The 21,976-nt window shown below is 49.4% G+C and overlaps 1 protein-coding gene across 2 annotated transcripts in view; it reads left to right on the forward strand.

Annotated features, from left to right (window-relative positions):
• Window positions 1–21,976, forward strand: part of CACNA1A (calcium voltage-gated channel subunit alpha1 A) — a 249,440-nt gene that overhangs the window by 194,820 nt on the left and 32,644 nt on the right. For both annotated transcript variants that reach the window (XM_065917635.1, XM_065917634.1), the window contains 7 exons: window positions 862–961; window positions 2,815–2,975; window positions 5,820–5,957; window positions 7,985–8,186; window positions 9,920–10,084; window positions 12,924–13,034; window positions 17,993–18,076. In XM_065917635.1, the coding sequence (XP_065773707.1) occupies window positions 862–961; window positions 2,815–2,975; window positions 5,820–5,957; window positions 7,985–8,186; window positions 9,920–10,084; window positions 12,924–13,034; window positions 17,993–18,076 (961 nt within the window). The remainder of the gene's footprint in view (window positions 1–861; window positions 962–2,814; window positions 2,976–5,819; window positions 5,958–7,984; window positions 8,187–9,919; window positions 10,085–12,923; window positions 13,035–17,992; window positions 18,077–21,976) is intronic.

Here is a 21,976-nt window from a genome sequence, read left to right on the forward strand (position 1 = left end):
GAGAGAGACATAGAGTGCAGGGGGGGGGGGCGGCAGTTGGGAGGTGGATCATGGGGGTCTGACCTAGGATGGTGGCCATGTGTAGGAGGGCGACCTGTTGGGGATGAGGATGAACATGACTTGGGTTTCTGGCTTGGGTAGCTGGGTGGGTGATGAGTTCCATTAATCACAAGGCTCTGATGGACACACCCAGTGCCCTCCTCATCACGGGGTGGGGGGGTGGGTTGAATTATGGTTGGCCAAGGGTGTCATGACATCTACAATGCTAGGACTCATGCCCAATAGACCCTGAACTGGACTTTTATGCAGCAATCTGACAAAGATGAGCTAAGAGACCCTGAAAGAATGAGGCAGTGATTGAACATCAGCATCTGATGTTCTAGTTCTTTTTGCTCCATGGGTTCAGGGGATATTGGGGCGGGGAGGTGGGGGGGAGGAGAGTTCTTGTGTAAACGCACTTTAAGGACTTTATGGATCCTGTTGGAAATGTGGGGGTGAGGGCACCCCATTTTCTAAAAGCTCACTAAGACCAGCTCTGAGGAGAGCACATGAGGTTAGGGTAGGGGCCAGCTCCTTCATGCAGGATCTAAGGGCTCCCCCCATGCAGTTGCTCAGGCCCAGCCCAGCAGTGGAGGGCCCTCAACAAACCCAAGAGCCACAGAAGGCCATCTGCTCACTAACCCTTGAGCCCAGATGTAGCAGGGGAACTGATGCTCTTCAGCAAGGCAAGGTTATGCCAGGTTTAACCCCAGATTCCTAAGCCTGGGAGGCTGGGGTCATGTGCGGCTGCAGGCCCCCCACCACCCAGCCTGACCTTGGCTCCCTCTCTTCCCTTCTCCCCATCCTAACATCCCTCTACAGTGGCAATAGCAAAGGAAAGGACATCAACACGATTAAATCCCTCCGAGTCCTCCGGGTGCTACGACCTCTTAAAACCATCAAGCGGTTGCCAAAACTCAAGGTGAGATCGGGGTATATGGGAGGTCTACCAGGGTTGCCATGTACGGTTGAGCAGATTTCACACTGCTCAAGGACACTGCATTGAAAGGGATGCTGCTACTTTTTATGTTGGATGTACTTATTACTACATCTTTCCAGTAGATGGCAGTAAAGTGAGTTAATGGAACAAAATCTGTGTATTATGGTAATTTTCCATTAGGTGAAATGTCTCATGCAAAGTTGAGGTCCCTTTTCCTAATTCCCTTGAAGACATCATGTGGATAAAACAGGGCATAACCCGAATCTGGGAAGCAGGAAACTAGGTTTCTGGTCCCACATAACCTTAAACTTTTCACCTGCCTATTCTAGGCTCCAGTATCTCCTGTTCCAAAACAGCATGAAGCAGCATTTCCCAAAAACTTGTCATTTCAAATTTAAAAAAAGGAAAGAAGAAAGGATATGAAGCTTAGTCATTCAAACACCCCGTTTCAATTTATGTTGCACCTGTATTATCTTAATGTTTAAGTCAAGTCACTTTATTTTTTTTACTTGAGTGGATTTATTTTAAAAGGACATGCTTGTCAAGTTTCTCAAGTTGGAAAACCAGAATCCACTGTTCATAGAAGGTAAAACTAAATATCTGTTTTAAAAAAATAAGATAACTGTTCTCAAAATCTAGCCCAGAGGAGTTGCCTGACAAAGATTTTGAGTATGGATGCTCATTCTTTCTTGCTTAAAAAATGAAAAGTGCAGAGACTTCCCTGGTGGTCCAGTGGTAATGATTCCACACTCCCAACATAGGGGACCTGAGGTTCCACCCCTGGTTGGAGAACTAAGATCCTGCGTGTCCTGTTTTGGTGGGCCAAAAACAAACAACAACAACAAAAAAAAACCTAAGCATAAAAAGCAAAAGTATAAATGTTATTAACACAGCAAGAACTAAGGAAGACTTTCTCCTTCACTCAAAAGGTTTGAAAGAATTAGAATAACTTTGCTACCACGCGATCAGTGTACCTTGGTTTGTGGCTCCTGTAAGGACCTATAAGTGTTGTCTGATATCACTGGTGGTGGGCTCCTCCCCCATAGTTTGGGAAATAATGATTTGACACCACCTTTTTGTTGATGAATTATTCAGAAGAAATGTGGCTACCTTCTGGACTTGAAAACCGGCTTGCGTTGAAATACGTGGAATCCAGCAATAGTCGGTTCAGTGGCTCTTTCCGATTTTCTGGGTCACAGCCCCCTTTGAAACCCTTTGAAAGCTATGCACTCTGTCCCCCAGGGAAAGCCAGTAAAGCTCACATGCGATTCCACTAGGTTTGATGACCCTTGATGGTTACTTGTATTTAGGACCCACTGTGATTCATAGCAGAATGGGGCGGGGGGCGGAGGGCGGGGGTTGGCAGGATGATGGAAAGATTTCATCTTACCCAAGGCAGAATCTCCAGGGCACGTGAAGTCAACTCGCAGACCAGAGCGCCCCCTAGTGATCGGTGGGCAAAAAAAATGAGGAGATCGCACAACTCCAGATGCTGGGAAAGAAGAGTGCCCGTGAGGCAGGGACACACAGAATGGACAGGAAATGACCTCTCCACCGACGATCTCTCCTCTTGCCCTGAAGAGCCATGAGCTTACCTTGGAGAAGCTCGGAGAAGTGGCCCCCATTTCCCAGGGGTTAGAATTGAGGGGTTGGGATACATAAAAACTCAGAACTGGGTGCAGCCCCCACACTTAACTTCCCAGAACTGCATGGCCTTGACCCGCGTCCTTCTCTGTGAAATGGGAATCATGTACTTTGATGTTATGAGCTGCTGGAGGTGGAGGCTGGGCCAGCTCCCAGCCTCCTCACACCGACTCTCCCGCCCGACCCACCAGGCCGTGTTTGACTGTGTGGTGAACTCTCTCAAGAATGTCTTCAACATCCTCATCGTCTACATGCTCTTCATGTTCATCTTCGCTGTGGTGGCCGTTCAGCTCTTCAAGGGCAAGTTTTTCCACTGCACAGATGAGTCCAAGGAGTTTGAGAAAGATTGCCGGTGAGTCTTGCCTCTTGTAGGCGTCCCCATCGGGGCTGGTGGGTGGGAGGCAATCAGAGGCACCAGTCCCTTTGGAACCACAAGTGGGAATCTGGCTGCTCGCTGCACAAAAGCCAATAAAAAATGCAAAGTTGGTTTAGGAAAGCAACCGGGGCAGGGCGGGGCGGTAGTGAGTCCTGTCCACAGGCCAACTACCTCTTCTCTGCTGACAATCAGTGGTTAAGAACTTTTATAGATGGGAGGAGGGAGCGAAATGTAGAAACAGCACAGCCAACCATGATGGTCATCTTCAAATTGGTCACTTAATTGGTCAGCATCATCATAATTGTTTTAAGTACAGTTAACCTTCAGTTCCAGGGTCGGTTTGTTTGCATTTCCTTGAGGCCCATTCTCAGAACCGCGGCAGCTTATGTCATGGCTCGTCTGGTCATCATGTAGCTAAACGTCTTCCACCTGGGGGATGTCAGTCTCTATAAGACAGCTCTCAGGACATGGCTCAGGATATTATCTATAGTCCTTGAGAAGGAGCTAAACGCCCTTGATTCTGCTTAATGACTAAACTATTATTATGTAGTCTTCTTTGACTGTTTTCCTTTGCTTCTGCATTTTCCCACTCCTCTGATTAAACTTATTCTTTGGCTAAAACTTTCCCACAGACAAAAGGCAGGCTGAGGACATGGTAGGAGGGGGAGGACCATAGGGCCCTGTTCCATTTCATCTTGGACCTGGAAACTGAGGGGTTGGGTATTGAGGGCAGCCCGATTACAACCAGCCTGGATGTGCAAGTAGAAAATCAGTTGTAGAATATGAGTCCCTAAAAAAATAAAAATAAGTAAAAATAAATAAAAATAAAAAAGAATATGAGTCCCTGCCCCATAGCTTCAGCGTGAGCCATAAGCTAGTTGCTGAACTTGTGAGTCGCCACCTTTGTCAAGTAGGGGATAGCAATACACATCTAATTCCTTGTAGGAAACATTTACAGGCGGATGTGTTTCAAAATTCAGAATATGTTGAGATTTTTAGAAAAATTGCGAGGTGCATGTCCCACATGGCACCTAACACCTTCAGTTGATTAAAACAGCTTTGTGATCAAATGCAATACTTCTGCTGGGAAACATGCAACTATTTGCACCAAATGGGATAAGTAACAAGTACAAAGCCTCATATCCAGTTGGGTCAGGTTTTGTTGCCAAACGCATTAGATCAGAGATGGGCAGACTTTGTCAAGGACCAGAGAGTAGCTGTCTTTGACTCTGCATACACTTTCCGTGACAACTAATGAAACTCAAAGCAGCTGCAGACAATAAGTAAAGGAATCAGAATGGCCGTGTGCCAATCAAACTTTCCTTCTGGAAACTGAATTTGTTTTCATTTTTATTTGTCATGAATAGATTCTTTTGATTTGGTCTCAACCATTCAGGGCTTCCCTGGTGGCTCAGAGATAAAGAATCCACCTGCAATTCAGGACATTCAGGTTCAATCCCTGAGTCAGGAAGATCCCCTGGAGAAGGGAATGACTACCCCGCTCCAGTATTCTTGCCTGGAGAATCCCATGGATAGAGGAGTCTGGCGGGCTACAATCCATGTGGTCACAAAAGAATCGGCAACTAAAAACAACAACATTTTAGCGACTTAGAGACTAAAAAAATTTAAAAATGTAAACAACCACTGCTTAGCATACAGGCCACCCAGAGACAAGTCTAGATTTGATCTGTAGGCTGGAATTTGCCAACTGCCATTGGGAAAAAAATGTTAGGTGTTCAGAGCTTTCTGGATTTTGGAATTGTAGCTCAGAAGTTCTGGACCTGCAATCCCCCCATCTTTGGGTCATCTTCCTCATGGGAAGTTCTAGACTCAGTCCAGGAAAGTGCTGAGCCTCTCACTAACCAAAGCCTCAGTCATTATTGCTTTTGTCACCAGTATAAAGGGTCATGCACGCATGCATGCTAAGCCATGTCCAACTCTTTGTGATGCTATGAACTGTAGCCCACCGGGCTCCTCTGTCTATGGGATTCTCCACGCAAAAATACAGGAGTGGGTTGCCATGCCCTCCTCCAAGGGATCTTCCCAACCCAGGGATCAAACCCACATGTCCTTCAGCTCCTGCTTTGCAGGCAGACTCTCTACCGCTGAGCCACCAGAGATGCCCATTTTACTATGTGGCAAAGGACTCCCGGCTGTTTTTTTGTTGGCTGAAATTGGAAAGATCCCAGGCATTAGGCTAAGAGTCTGGGGCTAACCTTTGTATCCTACCCTGAGAAGGAGCAGCAGCTGCCTACCTTGGTCTGGTGAACCCCAAAATGTGCCTTTCTCCTTCCTTGCTCTTAACCACCCCGCAAGCCTGATGCTCCCACCGTTGGGAGTAGAAGTGTTCAAGTTAGAAAACGATGTGAGTATCTGAGTCCTCTCCCCCTGGACTCAGGCTGTGGCGTCCATGGATCTGTCTCCCAGTGGATGCATACACACTCCAGGGAGAGACAGGGTGTTGCTGCTTTGCAGGCTGTGGGAGGCAGTGTGGGCTGGTGGGCCCCTCCTCCTCCTACCCCTCCTCCTCCTCTGTCTCTCTGGAGCCAAAGACAGGTTTCCCTCTGTTTACTTGTTGCTGTTCAGTCACTAAGTCATCTCCGACTCTTTTGCAACCCCATGGACTGTAGCCCGCCAGGCTCCTCTGTCCATGGGATTTCCCAGGCAAGAATGCTGGAGTAGGTTGCCTTGCCCTCCTCCAGGGGATCTTCCCGACCCAGGGAAGGAATGGAGGTCTCCTCCACTGGTAGGCAGATTCTTTCCCACTGAGCCACTGAAGAAACCCCTCCATTTACTAACGGTCCCCATCTTCCGTGGCAGCGGCAAGTACCTCCTCTATGAGAAGAATGAGGTGAAGGCAAGGGATCGGGAGTGGAAGAAGTATGAGTTCCATTATGACAACGTGCTGTGGGCGCTGCTGACCCTCTTCACCGTGTCCACAGGAGAAGGCTGGCCACAGTAAGTGGACCAGGCAGAGAGCCCCCCACAGGAGGCGCTCAGAGGGGCGGGAGGCCCAGGGTGCAGGAGAGAAAAGGCTCTGAGAATCCAGTGCTGAGAAAGGTCTGGGGGAAGGAGAGGTTCACTCCTGGCTTCCGGAAGTGGGGACAATGCAGGATGCAAGATGCACTAGAGCAGCAGCCCCCACGTGTGGTTGGGCTTCGAAGGGTGGAAATCCAGCCATCTCTCAGCTCGCCAAACCCTTGAGTGTATGGGCCTTCATGCTCCCAGAACAAGCACTGTTTCTAATTTGCAGAAAGGCTGCATGTAGGTACACAGGCGGTCACATCCCCTTAAACCTCCAAGACTGGGCTGTGGATGCGACATTCTCCAAGTCAGGACCAATCCGTCCCAGACAGGGTTAGGGCTAGGGCGATATAGGTGAGACTAACTCATGCCAAAATTAAAATTGAAACCCCAAATTTAATTTTTTTAGGTGTGTGTTTTTTTTTTTTTTTTGGACCATGCTGCACACAGCATGTGTGATCTTAGTTCTCCAATCAGGGATCAAACCCACACCCCCTGAATAGGAAGTGTGGAATCTTAACCACTGGGACCGCCAGGGAAGTCCCCAGAATTTAAATGCTTGATATTTTGTTCATCATAGGCTTTTGGGCATTTCTTTTGACTTTCTAAAATATTGCAGGAATGGGACTTCCCTGGCAGTTCCGACTTCCCTGGCGGTCCAGTCGTTAAGACTTTGCCTTTCAATGCAAGGGGTGCTGGTTTGATCCCTGCTTGGGGAGCTAAAATCTCACATGTCTCAAGGCCAATTGTAACAAATTGAATAAAGGCTTTTTAAAATGGTCCACATCAAACAAAAATAAAATCTTTTTAAAAAACTGCAGAAAATACTAGACATTGGGGTAAAATGCTATTTATCTCGATTACTGAGGGGTCTGACACTCCCTGAATTTGTATCTCAGCAAGTGCCTCGATCTCCTCACCCTAGTCCTGGTCCTCCTCCCAGAGGTCTCTGCTGAATGCAAGTTGAAGGTTTGGAAAGATTCCAGCTTGTGTCTTCAGCATCCTCACCTGCTTCCCTTGCTCACCAAACACCCTAACCAACACGTGCCTCTCTACTCACCCACACACAGTACCCACACACGTGGGACCAGTGCTTGCCCGTTAGACACCTTTGAGCGAATTTTTAGATACCCCTTCCTCAACAGACTTCACTTCCATCTGTCAGAAAAGCATTGCAATAATATACTTAATGATCTCACTCAAAGAAAGCACTTATGGCTCCCTGACAAAAAATTGTCATCATTAACACACAAATCTGTCATATCTACAGTGTGAACGGTGCCACTTAGATGCAGAGCCCTTGAGCAGTGCGTGACCTGTGCAACTGTACAGAGCAGCCGTGTGTATACTCATTCCCATGTGCATTCTCACTGCACCTCCTCAGTTCCCACCACCACCTGTGCTTAAATACACACAGACACACACACACACAGACACACACACACACAGACACAGACACACACACACACAGACACACACACACACACACACACACACAGACACACACACACACAGACACACACAGACCCCTGCCTCCATGACCCCCCTACCCATTCCCATACATGACTACAAACCCGTTTTCAAATCCCAACATGACCCCATCTCAGTGGGTGATCTACAGCAAGTCCCTTTCAATTGCTGAACCTCAGTTTCCTTGTGTGCAAAATGGAGCCTGTAATAACCTCCCTGAGAGGGTTACTGGAAAAATAAATAAAACATTGACTATCTTTTCTAGCACATAATAAGCTCTCAATACAGGGCAGTAGAGGTAACTGACATTGTTGTCAACACTCCCCAAAGACAAAAAGTGTTGGGAAGATTATGGCTTCATAAAGTAACCACTGTGACCGCCGTCAGAAACAGTGACTATTCTTCATTTCTTTTCTGTTTCCTCTTGATATTGTCCTCCATGCCTGTTCCCCTGTCTCACTTTGTCCCTCTCCCCACCCTGGTCCTCACAGGGTCCTCAAGCACTCCGTGGATGCCACCTTTGAGAACCAGGGTCCCAGCCCTGGGTACCGCATGGAGATGTCCATCTTCTATGTTGTCTACTTTGTGGTGTTCCCTTTCTTCTTTGTCAATATCTTTGTGGCCTTGATCATCATCACCTTCCAGGAGCAGGGGGACAAGATGATGGAGGAATACAGCCTGGAGAAAAATGAGGTACCACTTTCCAGTTGCATCCCCACTTAAAAACTGACATCCCACCACACACACACACACACACACACACACACACACACACACACACACACAAGAACAAGCTTCTGGGGCATCTGGGGAGGGTACAGCAGCATTCTCCAAGCAGAATTCACTCTGCATGAAGGGTAGCCTTTCATGGGGTTCCCAGAGGAAAGAGGAGTTGTGTATGTATCAGTCAGTTTGGACTAGGTTATGATGCAGTAACAAGCATCCCTAAAAATCTCAGTGCCAGATATGCACAAATGGATTGGACTGCATATCCAGGCTCCTTGTCGTCTTTGTTCTGGTTCCCCTCTGAGAAACTTCAGATTAAAAAAGAGAACAGCAAAACACGTGTCACATCTCACATTTCATTAGCCAGAGCTAGTCACATGTCCATATCTGATTTCAGTGGGGCAAAGAAGTGCAGTCTATCCCAGAGAGGGGTGGAGAATATTAATGAATGAAAATCCAGTCCACCAGAGAGTATAAGCATGTCTGTGTGCCCTTCTAGAATCATCCAAGGTAGGAAGAGGACCTAGAATGCATTCTTCCTCTGCTCCATTGACCCTTAAGACTAAATAATCATTATTCTTCCCTGTCTGCCTCCCTCAAAGAGAAAGAGAAGCTAAACATTTGGTAAGAAGGAATGGTTAGGCTTCACAACATGGATGGACCTAGAGATTATCATACCAAGTGAAATCAGCCAGAAAGAGAAAGACAAATGCCATATGGTATCACTTGTAAGTGAAATCTAACATACAACACAAATGAACCTATCTACAAAACAGAAACAGATTCACAGACATAGAGAACAGACTTGTCATTGTGTGGGGGGTGGGGGAGTGGAGGGAAGGATTGAGAGTTTGGAATTAGCAGAAGCAAACTATATAGAACAGATGAACAACAAAGTCCTATTGTATAGCACAGGAAACTATATTCAACATCCTGTGATAAACCATAATGGAAAAGAATATGAAAAGAATGTTGGTGGTGGTTTAATGGATAAATCGTGTCCAACTCTTGTGACCCCAGAGACTGTTGCCAGCCAGGCTTCTCTGTCCACAGGATTTCTCAGGCAAGGATACTGAAGTGTGTTGCCATTTCCTTCTCCAGGGGATCTTTCTGGCCCAGGGATCGAACCAGGGCCTCCTGAATTGCAGGCAGATTCTCTCCTGACTCAACCACCAGGGAGGCCCATGAAAAGAATATATATGTGCATAACTGAGTCACTTGACTGTGCAACAGAAATTAATACAATGTTGTAAATCAATTATACTTCAATAACAATTTTTTAAGAAAAGAAAGAATGAAAGAAAGGCTTTTAACCATTCAGACCCTGGTTGAAATTTCAGATACGCCCACTTGGTAGCTGTGCCACCTTAGGCAAGTGGCTTAACCTCTCTGAGCCTTTATTTTCCTCATCTGCAAAGTGGGGCTACTGATAGTACCCACTGATCGTGTTTGCAGAGGGGATTTGATGAGATAGTGGGGGCAGTATCAACATAAGTTTTGGCCGGTGGTAACTTAAGGAGCCGTAGCTGTCAGGAGAAGAAAGCATTCATAACGAGTTTATGGGAAACGGGAGAGGGTAAGAGAGGTGGACATCTTGGCAAGTGTGCCGGAGAGCTGTGTTGAGTGAGTTGAGGGGTGCTGGGTGTCCAGCCACCTCTCCTCTGCGTCCGGCCCTCACACCACTGGGCTCTCTCCCACAGAGGGCCTGCATCGACTTTGCCATCAGCGCCAAACCCCTGACCCGGCACATGCCACAGAACAAGCAGAGTTTCCAGTACCGCATGTGGCAGTTCGTGGTGTCCCCACCTTTCGAGTACACCATCATGGCCATGATCGCCCTCAACACCATCGTGCTCATGATGAAGGTGAGCCCTCCTCCCCAGGCGCAGCTTAACCACGCCCCCTGCTCCCCTGCCCCACATACCCATCCTCCCCTAGCAAGATGGAACCCACTAGAACTTTCCCAGACAGACCGCACTCTGTTACCACCAAGCCCTTGTTCTTGCTGTTCCCACCACCTATCACACGATTCCCTTTCTGGCTGCCCCTGCAGAGCCCTTCCTCTGGTAAGCCTTCCCTGGCCTCCCAGGACCATATGAAGTCTTAGCAAGCATCCTATTTGTTTTGTTTGTTTGTTTTATTTGTTTGGCTGTGCCACATCTTAGTTGCAGCATATGGGATCTTTAGTTGCAGCACAGTAACTCTTAATTCTGCATGTGAGATCTAGTTCCCTGACCAGGGATTGAACCTGGCACCCACTACTCTGGGAGCTCGGAGTCTTAGCCTCTGGACTACCAGGGAAGTCCCATCCTGTCTGTTACCTCACATGTCACAATATCAGTATTGGGTTGTCCGACAATCTGCCACCCACCTGTGGGCTCCAAGTGTCTGAGACAAATCCTGATCACCACTAAATTCCAGGGGTTCAGAGAAGCCCTGACTCTAAGGGAACAAGAGCCCCTTGATAAATGTGTGATGAATGAAATGAGGAGGAAAGGGCAGGTAAGGACCTTGTACCGCTTAGAGTCAAGTAGCCTCTTCAGAGTGAAAAATCAGAACCTTTGACCCTGTGCTTGGGAGACCAGAGGTCTGAATTTGAGCCCAGCTCTACCACTTAATTCACCACTGAATCTGGAGCTAGTGACCAGTGGCATGAGATGCACTGGTCATCTCCAAAGCCCCTGGTTTCCCTGTCAATGAAATGAGAATTATTTTAAAAATAGCACCTTCCATACATCTGGTGGGGATCAGGGTTGAATGAGAAAATTCCTGCAAAGACATTAGCACATTTCTAGATTCTTAGAAACACTCCATAAATTTAGCTGTTGATTTTTTTTAACTTATGTTTTCTATTTCTGACTGCTGGGTCTTCATTGCTGCACACAGGCTTTCTCTAGTGGCAGCAAGTGGAGGCTACTCTTCACTGCGGCACGAGGGCTTCCCGTTGAGGGGGCTTCTCTCGTTGCGGAGCACAGGCTTTAGGTATATAGGCTTCAGTACTTGCGGCTTGCAGGCTCTAGTGCGTGGGCTCAGTAGTCATGGCAAATGGGCTTAGTGGCTTCTCGGCATGTGGAATCTTCCCAGACTAGGGATCGAACCCATGTCCCCTGCATTGGCAGGGGGACTCCCATCCACTGCACCACCAGGGTTGATTTTTTTTGAATAGGCAAAAAAGCAGTGCCTGTGTCACCTGAAAACTCATCTCTACAAGCAAGTACTTTTATCTTTCCATTGTTAAGATTGTGAACAGTTGTAAACAAACAGAAGAGAGAAGGATAGAATAGCACAGCCCTTCTCAGCCTGCTCCCAGATCATCTGGGCATCTTGTTAAAGTGCAGATTCTGTTTCATCTACTTTTTTAAGTATTTTAAATGATAGCACGCTATTTCACCCTTAAATTCTTCAGTATGCATTTCTAAAAAATCAGAACATTTTCCCACATGTTCTTATACTTGACAAGATTAGTGTTAACACCAGAAGATCCATATTGAGTTGTCCCCAAAATGTCTTTTACAGTGAGTAGTTGAGCCAAGATCTAAGTGGCTACACATGGTCTCCAGTTTTTTGTCTTTTAAATTTCTGTCTTCTGCCCCTCCCCCCCAACCATTCCATGCCTGCCCCCACTATTAAGTTTCTAAGGAAACCAGATGAATTAATTGAAAACTGCCTCACCTCTGGGTGCATTGGTTTCCTCCATCTGCCGCATTTCCTGTATCCTGGTGAAAGTGAAAAGAAAGTGTTAGTTGCTCGGTCGTGTCCAGCTCTTTGCGACCCCACGGACTGTAGCCTGCCAGGCTCCTCAGTTCATGAAATTCTCCAGGCAAGAATATTGGAGCAGGTTACCAATTCCTACTCCAGGGGATCTTCTCAACCCAGGGATCAAACCCAGGTCTCCCACATTACAGGCAGATTCTTCACCATCTGAGCCACCAGGGAAGCCTTTACATGCAACCTGGTAGTTAGATGTGAAGGTTATGGATTCCGCATGAAAGTGAAAGTCTCTCAGTCCTATCTGACTCTGTGACCCCATGGACTGTAGCCCTCCAGGCTTTTCTGTCCGTGGAATTCTCCAGGCAAGAATACTGGAGTGGGTTGCCATTCCCTTCTCCAGGGGATCTTCCCAACCCAGGGATCGAACCCCAGTTTCCAGCATCACAGGCAGATTCTTCACCATCTGAGCCACCATAGATTCCATATGCCACGGGGCAGCTAAGCTCTCAAAGCCACAACCACTGAGCCCACGTACCCTGGAGTCCATGTTTTGCAACAAGAGAGGCCACCACAATGAGACACCCACACGCCACAACTAGAGAAAGTCCAAGCAGCAACACAGACCCAGCGCAGCCATAAATAAATAAGTAAAAGTTTTGAAAATTACAAAGAAGATGCTGTAGACATCTCCTGCATCACAAGGAGCCCCATCCGGCCAGGCTGTCCTGGGATCTTGGCTGTTACAACAGGGCTCAAGAAAGGAATTTTTGCTTTGATGTGAAAAGATGAGCCGAGCCAGTGAAGAGCTGGGCTGGGGCTCAGGCTGGCTCCACAGGGCATCAAGAGGGAAGCCAAGTGTCCAAGCCCTGCCTGGCCCGAGGAAAAGACGGCCATGCAGCCACCTGCACCCCTACGTGTGCTCCCCAATACCTCGCCTACTGTCCCCAATACCATGCCCACTGACCCCGCCTCTCTTCCTACTTTCTCATCTAGTTCTACGGGGCCTCTGTTGCTTATGAAAATGCCCTGAGAGTATTCAACATCGTCTTCACCTCCCTCTTCTCACTGGAATGTCTGCTCAAAGTCATGGCTTTTGGGATTCTGGTAAGTCCGGCCCTGGGGCTAGAGCTGTGGGTTAAAGGAAAGCTCGGAGGGGTACTGGGCGATGGTGGTGGTCTCCCCACCCGGCCCCCAACCCCAGCGCTGACTTGAGCATCCCTCCAATGCACACAGATCCTATACACTTAGGTGTTCTCATACTTACCAAGTAACACTGAACTCTGTGCATATTATTAAATGATGTGATGAGAGAGGGTGATTATTATTTTGGAGATAAGGAAATGGAGATCCAGACAAGCCGAGTCCATAGCATTCAAACTGTTCTAGCCACAATCTGCAGTAAGAAATACACTTTGCAATGGAGCCCAATACACAGAAGTACATGCATGCATGCATCCTAAGTCGCTTCAGTCATGTCCAACTCTTTGCAACCCCTGGAAAGTAGCCTGCCAGGCTCTTCTGTCGGTGGGATTCTCCAGGCGAGATACTGGAGTGGGTTGTCATACCCTCCTCCAGGGGATCGTCCCAACCCAGGGATGGAACCCACATCTCTTACGTCTCCTGCACTAACAGGTGGGTTGTTTACCACAGCACCACCTGGGAATCCCACACAGAAGTACAGACAACCGAAATGAAATTTTCTCAGAATCCATATCTCCCGTTAGAATATACCCTATATGCTGCAGTTGTCTATTTTCTTGATTCCATGTTCCCACCCCACCCCTTTTTTCTTTTTTTTTTTTTCTTTTATTTTTATTAGTTGGAGGCTAATTACTTTACAATATTGCCACCCGCTTTTTTTATTTGCCGGTCCCACAGCATATGGGATCTTAGTTCCCTGACCAGGAAAGCGCCCCCTGCAGTGGAAGCACAGAGTCTTAACCACTGTCCTGCCAGGAAAGTACTGCCCCCTCCGTTTTATAATGTAATTCATGACCCACTAACAGTGCAAGTGGCCTTAACTCGAAGTCTATTGACCCCCAAAGGGATCTGTGGAGAGGGGTTGTGGGTGAGGGGACCCATGAAATGAGATGTGAAAAAATTACACCTGTATTTTTCACCAGCCGCCAATTGGACTTTAGAGTTTCCTTCTGTCTTAAAAGTAGACAGCAGACCCCCCAGGGTTACCAATATGATCTGTGCCACTGATACAAATCAGGTGTTCTCATACTGCATCCAAGAGGTTGCAGGTAAGTCAGCCCTCCATATCTGTAGTTTCTGCATCCAAGGACTCAACCCATTTGATTGGCAGTTGGTTGAATCCACAGATGTGAGACCTGAGGATATGGAGGCCTGCCTGTCAAACACTTGAGAATATGCCTAGCCCACCTCTCTAAGAAGAATGACCTGCAGTTCATGGTGTTAGCAGATGGAGGCTGGGTTCTCACCTCAGCTTCCTGAGGTGGTAAAAAGTGTCTACTTTGGCACAAGACAGACCTCGAGTCTGACTGTATTCAGGCTGTGTCACCTCCCCTCTCTCTCCTCCATCACAAGAAAAGCCCATCCTCTGTGTCTCCCTCAGAAGAGCTCTTGCAAACCCCAAGTGCAAATAATGTGAGTCTGGAGACTGAGGGGGAAGCCTGGCATGTTTTGAGTGCCAAGTTGCTTCAGTCATGTCCGACTCTTTATGGAGACCCTATGGGCTGTAGCCTGCCAGGCTCCTCTGTCCATGGGATTCTCCAGGCAAGAATACTGGAGTGGGTTGTCATTTCCTCCCCCAGGGGATCTTCCTGATCCAGGGATCAAACCCAAGTCTCCGAAGGCTCCTGCATTGCAGGCAGGTTCTTTACCACTGAGACACACCAGGGAATTGAGCACTCAATAAATGCCAGGAAGGATTACAGTAAAGCTCATCACTCCTTTCTCCTCCAAAGCAGTGATTCACAATCCTGCAACCCAACAGAAGCACTTAAAGTTGAATGATGCCCCAGACCCACCTTGAGTTGTCCTGATTCACCAAGTGGGCTGGGAGCCCCTGAATCTGTATTTTTCATGAGGACACTCGGGGGAACCCAGCGTACAGTCTGGACCATTGACTGGGTCCTGCAGTGCGGACCAGCCAGGCGGGGGTAGGAACTCCACAGTCAGGGCAACTGCACCAACTCAAGAGTTCCAGTCCCAGGGGCGCCCCCTGTGGGCTGTGTGACGCAGAACAGGTCACAGAACGTGTACGGGGAAGAAGTCAGTCTCTGGAGCACCCACGTGGTTGTTTAGTCACTCAGTCGTGTCTGACTCTCGTGACCCCATAGACTGCAGCCCTCCAGGCTCCTCTGTTCTTGGGATTCTCCAGGTGAAAATACTGGAGTGGGTTTCCATGCCCTCCTCCAGGGGATCTTCCTGACTCAGGGATCAAACCTGCATCTCCTGCATCGGCAGGTGGTTCTTTATCACTAAGCCACCTGGGAAGTCCTGGAGTACCCATACTTGAGTATGAATGCTGCCTCAGCCCCTTTCTAGAAGTGTGACCAAAAACAAAGCATTTGGCCTCTTTGCTCCTGTGTCTACATCTACAAAATGAGAGGACCACACACCCAGCCAAAGCTGAGAGGAGCATGAGCATGAACCCAGCTGCCCAATGCAGTTGTGTGTTGTGATTTTTTTTTCCCAGTCAATGTTCTGGTGGTGAAGTGATGCAATCTGCTAGGGCCTGGAACCCCGTCTCCTCCACCCCTGATAATCCTGCACAGTTCTGCACTGAGCCTCCCTCTTCAGTTTTAGATGAAGCCCCAAGTTCCCCATGTGGAATTTAAATGATAGAAGGGAAGCTTCTAGTCCAGGGGCTTGAAGCATGTGGCCAGCCACCTAGAAAGTTGAATTTGTGGGCCCCCATAAGCAGAGCCTGAGACAAGAATTGAGTGCAAGGGATTTATCTGGAAGGTGACCCCAGGAAGCCTCATGGGGGAGAGAGGGAGTGAGACAGAGAAGGGAGGGCAGCCAGCGCAGGGTGTGTTGTTGAGCAACTAAGCAATGCTGGCAAATGGAGTGCAGTTCCATGGAGGACCTCTGAGAGGCAGCAGAGATCACATACTCTGGTCATCTCACCCATGGTGAGGGAGCTGGGGTATTTATCCTCCAGCTCTCATAAGCCGTAATGAAGAGCTGCTCCCAGAGAAGCTGTTAATTACCCTAACAAGTATGCTGCTACAGAACACCCCTGGGCAGAATGACAAGGTTTCACAGTCAAATATGAGGACATCTGGGTAGGACCCTAGCAGCAGCTATATAAATACCCAAAAGTGCCAGTGGAACCTGAATTCCTGTCAATTCTAAAACAGCATCCATCTATTGAAAACATCCATGCATGTATGCATGCTCAGTCATGTCTGACTCTGCAACCCCATGGACGCCCACCAGGCCCCTCTGTCCATGGGATTTTCCAGGCAAGAATTCTGGCATGGGTTGCCATTTCCTCCTACAGGAGACCTTCCCAACCCAGAGATCAAACCAGCATCTCCTGAGTCTCCCGCATTGGCAGGCAGATTTTTTACCACTGAACCACCTGGGAAGCCCTACTGTATACCAGACCCCAAACTCAGTGACTCACATGCATTATCAGATTGTTGTCATACCCTTAAGTTCCATAAGAGGACCTGGAGGCCAAAGCAGTCCAACTCCGAGGACATTGGATTCATACATGCTAGAAGAATTTGATCCTGAGAAGCATGGCTCCAAAGCCTGGGTCCGTGTCTGTGAGGCAGAGGGGCTGCTGCCGTGTGAGATGCTTAGGGCAGAAGCTGACTGCTTAGGATGGGGTCCAAGCTCTGACCCACCCTCTGCTTTTGTGAGAATGCTGGGAAAGCCTGTGTTTAGCGTGGGTCCCACTGAACCTTGAGAGAAGAGCTATTTGAGCCACACCCTTAGATCCAGGCAGAGGTGCCTACTCATCGGGGGCTCAAACTATGTGAAACATTTCAGTGTTTTAACAACAACATACTATACTGGTGTGTCCCAGTTGCACCAGAATCCAGCCCAGGGATGTATCAGTCAGGAGAGATCAAATTAAGCTGCAGTAACAAACAACCCCACATTTCAATTGCTCCAATCAACAAAGGGTTTGTTGACACCCAGCAGCAGTGGGGAGTGGGGCTGTTTGCCTTTAGTTACCCAGAGATCAGGCTCACGGAGCGGCTGTCACCTTGAACATTACTGGTCCCCAGGTCCAGGGTGAAGAGGGTTCTGGCGAGTACTGTGCTTGCCCAGCGGGGACTCATGCTGCCTCTTGCTCACAGCCCATTGGCTGTAACTGGTTTCACAGGCTTGGGTGTAACTAGGTCCACAAGGTGACCAGGGAGTGTAGCCTCATGTGTGTCCGGAAGGCTTCTGTACCCGTGTTACTGTCTTCCTTCTTCCGATTAAGAAATGCAGGCACAGAGAGGTTAAGTCACTGACCCACAGCCACACAGCTGGATGACAGTACAGCTGGGAATGTGAACCCAGAGGCCATTGCCTTAGCCAGTTTGCTATAAGCACAGTCCTGATTCAGTGCGGTCCTGTCCACAGACTCTGGACTTGCCCAGATTTGGGTTCAAATCCTGTCTCTTCACCTCTGTGATGCCTGAGGTGAGCAACTTTGCTCTCTGAGCCTCAGTTGCCTTGTGTAAAATGAGTGATAATCTGATGGTCTTTGCAAAGATCCCAGTGACGTCAATAATGATGCATCCGAGGTCTCAGGGGACCCTTGGAACTCTTGGAGAATCAAGGCACAGCCCAGAAGGGCAGCCCTGTTCCCCGCCCCCCACCAGTGAGGCTGAAACAGCACCTGGAGGGGTCCCCTCTGGGATCAAGCAAGCCACAGGGAGGCAAAGGGGGTCTCAGGGAGGGAGGGGGCACTCAGAGCACATGATATCTGAGCAGCAAGATACATTTTGCTATTGGATTGACTAACTGTTCCGGGTACTCAGACTGGTCTGCAGCTGTGCCTCTAATGGGCCCCCTGGGCTGGACACAGGGGCCAGCCCTGGAGCCCTGTGTTGGCATCTCTATCTTCTGGGTCCCCATTCTAGAATTATTTTCGCGATGCCTGGAACATCTTCGACTTTGTGACTGTTCTGGGCAGCATCACCGACATCCTCGTGACCGAGTTTGGGGTAAGTTTCCTGCCGGCTTCTTTCCGGGCAGTTCTTGGTTGGGCTGGGCGAGGTGAGGAGGAGGTCACAGAGAAGCAGAGGGTCCCGACAGCCATAGCTGGCTCAAGCCAGCGCTTGACCTTGACCAAAGAGGGAGAAGTGGGGGGCCCCGGAATCAAGGCAGCCCCTCAGGAGGGCTATGTGCGGAGACGAGGGTGTCCAAAGTCCCCAGCTCTGCAGTGTGAATTCCCTGCATCTTGGCTACTGATGTATGAATAGATACTGTGGATAAGCTCATTGAGAAAACAGAGACACTTAAAGGATCTCAAGGCTGAGCCCTGCCCTCCAAACAGCACAGTGTTGGGGGCCCAAAGGGAACCAGCTTCAAGTCTATCCTGCTTGAACTAACCATCTTCTGGCTCATGGGCAGGAGGGAGCCACGGCCCTCAGGTTAATGGGGGGACACCTTTCTCAGGACTTTAGGAGGGTCCCCAGGACATGTGTCTTCCTGTATCCCCAGGCCTGGAGGTTCCCAATGTGGGGGTCTCTGGATGTCAGTGTGGTGGGCTGTGGGCCACATCGTCTTTCCCCCTTGTCTGGAAGATTCAGGGTCCCATATCTCCTGTCTCAGACCCCCTCCTTGGCTGTTTGCCAGTGAGCCCAGGCTTGAGGGCCCTTGGGAGGCTGGGGGGAGGGTACAAGATCCTCGCAGAGGAAGCAAAAGGGCAAAGAACGTCAGAGCTAAGGGCCAGGGTTGGTATCAACCTTGTCATAAAAGCAACAAAAATAAATAGTAGGTAACAAGAATCATGCACTCACTGTGTGCCAGGCACTGTGCCAAGTGTTTTACGTGGATTAACTCATGGTTCAGGTTGGGGGGCTGAACATATAAAAGAATCACTTTAGTGAGTTCAACTGAAGGGATCTGAAAGCAGAGACCATTCACTGAGCAGAAGGGAAGGAGCCCAGCCACCGTGGGGAGCTGTTACCTGCCCAGGTGCTGAAGTCAGAGGGGCTACCTGGTGGAAAGTGTGGACACAGAGGGATGAAGCACCTGCCAGAGACAGGGCCAAAGCAGGCATAGAGCATCAGGAGAAAAATACCCTTGCCTTTCTCTCCTCCCACCCTCTGTCTCCTGCCAGCCACTTCCATTGGCCAAACCCAGCCAGAAAGGAGCAAGGAGGCCAGAAATCCAGGGTGATGCTCAGAACAGGCAGAGAAGAACAGAGAGTAGACCTGGGTGGGGTGAGGCCCAAGGAAGAGTGTGTTGCCCCATTTCACAGATGAGGAAACAGATGCTCAATGCTCAGGAAAATGAGGGACACACCTAAGGGCATGCAGCCAGGCCTGGTGACTCCTGAGGGCACACTGGTGTTCCCTGGGGTGTCCCTAACTGAGCCCCTGGCAGAAAGGGATCATCTGGGCCCCTTTTCTATCCTGTGAGCCTCGGAGAACTGGGAAGCTCCACCGAAGAGGGACCATCCCCTAACTTATCCCCTAACACTCCCACCCAAGTGGTATTCTGGCCACAATTCTTTGCCTTCAGCTCCAGTGAACTAAAAGTTCCCCCTTCCCTCGTCTCACCCCTGACACCTTCCTCTGGAGAGGTCATGCCCAGCTGGGGGCTATCCCCATTGGGGTACCTCCGTCTGACCACTGTCCTCTCCCTGGCAGAAAGCCAGAGCTTAGACCTCATTGTCTGTCTTGGGTTTTTAAGAGGTCTGGGCTCCTCCTGACAATCAAAATTATCTTGCCACCCACCCAAAGACAAGACAGCCTTGAGTCAAAATCTCTCTGGATCAGGAGCTTAGAAGAGGTGACCCACCACCCCAGTAGGGCAGGTAGAGGAAGTTGATTGAAGCTTTAGTTGCCAGTAAGAGATCTGTAGGATTGGACCCCAATGGCTTGGTCTCCTGACTACAAGATGTGGGAAGGAAGGATGGGGCATGGTATCCAATTCAGGGATCTCAGGACTATTGTAGTAGTCAAACAGCCCTCCCTACAAGCTGTTTGACGTTGGGTAACTTGTATTACCTCTTCTCGTCCTGAATTTGAGACTAACCTTCATAACCAACCTCACCAGACCTTTGCAAGCCTCGCATTCATCCATGCATTCATAGGAATGCACATTAAGCGCCTGCTGTATGCCAGTCACTGGTAGAGGTGCTGAGGACAGAGCAAAACAGACAAGAATGCCTGCCACCAGTGGGCTGACACTTCTAGGAGAGGAGAGGGCAACTTTGAACAAATCAGAGTGCTTGATGTAAAGTACTTGGCACAGAACCAGCCAGGAATTAGTTCACGAATGGCAGTTATCATTATTGTTCTTGCTATTACTACTGTGAATGAACTTGGGATTGAGGTCTGTTAGGCAGCACCCCAGCCCTGAATTCTAATCACTTGGTGGGAAAGATAGAGGGTGGGCATTTGGACCCTTTTACTTTTAGGAGGATAAACTCCCAACCTGGAGGCAGGGTGGGGATGGGGTGGGGGTGGGGGGTGGTCACCCTACTGAGCAAAGAGCCCTCAGCAGCCCCTTTCTGCCTCCCAGGTAAGCCCACTAGGTCTGAAGGCAGAGTTCAGCCAGGCTGAGGCAGGGGGAGCCAGACCATTGGGAGGGCAAGTCCCCAGGGTTTCGGGGGAGGGGGAGAGGGTGTGAGGCCCACTGGGCCTCAGCTGCACCCCCAAGTGGCTGGGGTGACGTGGGTTTGCCCTGCGTGCGATGGATAATGACTGTGTTTCTTGTCTTGTCTCTTTTCATGCCTGCTCTTTAAACTGTATATTGGCACAACGCCGTCTGAAAAACTCATCCAATCAAAATGCACTATGAAATTCATTTGTTCATCCATGACGTGGTCTGTGTGTTCATACACCAATGACTATCTCCCAACCCACCACCACCACCCCCACTCCCCACCCGGAAACCGAAACCCATTGGTTTTTTGGCACTGGTTACAAATCAACCTAAAAAACGCTGAACACGCCTCCCCAACTGCCCCCGCCCGCCCGCTCCCCCTCCATCTTCAACATCTGCATCTAGAATCCGGTTGGTCTTACTTCTTTCTGAAGTCTAAATGCCTTACATTAACTGTGAACGCATCTTCTCGCATCAGCATTGCACGGCACGCCCCGGGCTTTTTAAACTTGGATGGCCTGATACACCCTTCTACCCCCACCGGGTCTGTCTGTCGGTCTCTCCAAACCCTCCTCACTCCCTCATTCCTCCCTCCACCCCATTCCCACAGTCTCTTTCTCTGGTTTTTATTGGGTTTCTGAGTTGGGGTTTTCTGTTGAGGTTGGTTTGTGTCTTCTGCAAAGAAAAGGATGGGTTTGCCCCCAGGCAGCGCCTCCCCTAGGACAGGCTGGCTGGCTGGGTCTCCCTCCCCATTCCTTACACATAGCCCTGTACTCAGAGCCCTTAGCCGCTCTCACCACTCCTGTCCCAGTTCAGCTCCATGGAGCCCTGGGGCCCCAAGAAGTCTCCACCAGTCCCTCACCCCATTCCAAGCCCATGAACCCTTCGGGCTTGAGGACCAGTGATGCACATCTCCAAATCTGATGGAGGAGGTCTGAGGGACCTGCAGTGTGTGGGCAAAGAGACTAAGGTGAGGGGGACACAGAAAAGCCAGGACTCGGGTCTGGCTGCTTCCAGATGGACCAGCCAGCTGACGCCCTCTCCTGGAGCCCTGAGATGCAGGGGATCCTGTCCCCCTCCCCTACCCAGACACAGTCCACACACACACGTGCTCTCTGCTCTTGGCTGTGCAGCTTCTGACTCTCCTCTCTTTCTCTCTGGATCCCTTTGCCGCTGTCTCTGTCTCTCTCTCTTTTCCTTTCTCTCTTTTGCTCTTGCAGTCTTCCTGTCTTGATCCTCCCCCACCCAACACACTCACACGCACACACCCGCACCCCCACCCCGGA

Source organism: Muntiacus reevesi, chromosome 1, assembly GCF_963930625.1.
Source record: "Muntiacus reevesi chromosome 1, mMunRee1.1, whole genome shotgun sequence".
Classification (NCBI taxonomy): domain Eukaryota; kingdom Metazoa; phylum Chordata; class Mammalia; order Artiodactyla; family Cervidae; genus Muntiacus; species Muntiacus reevesi.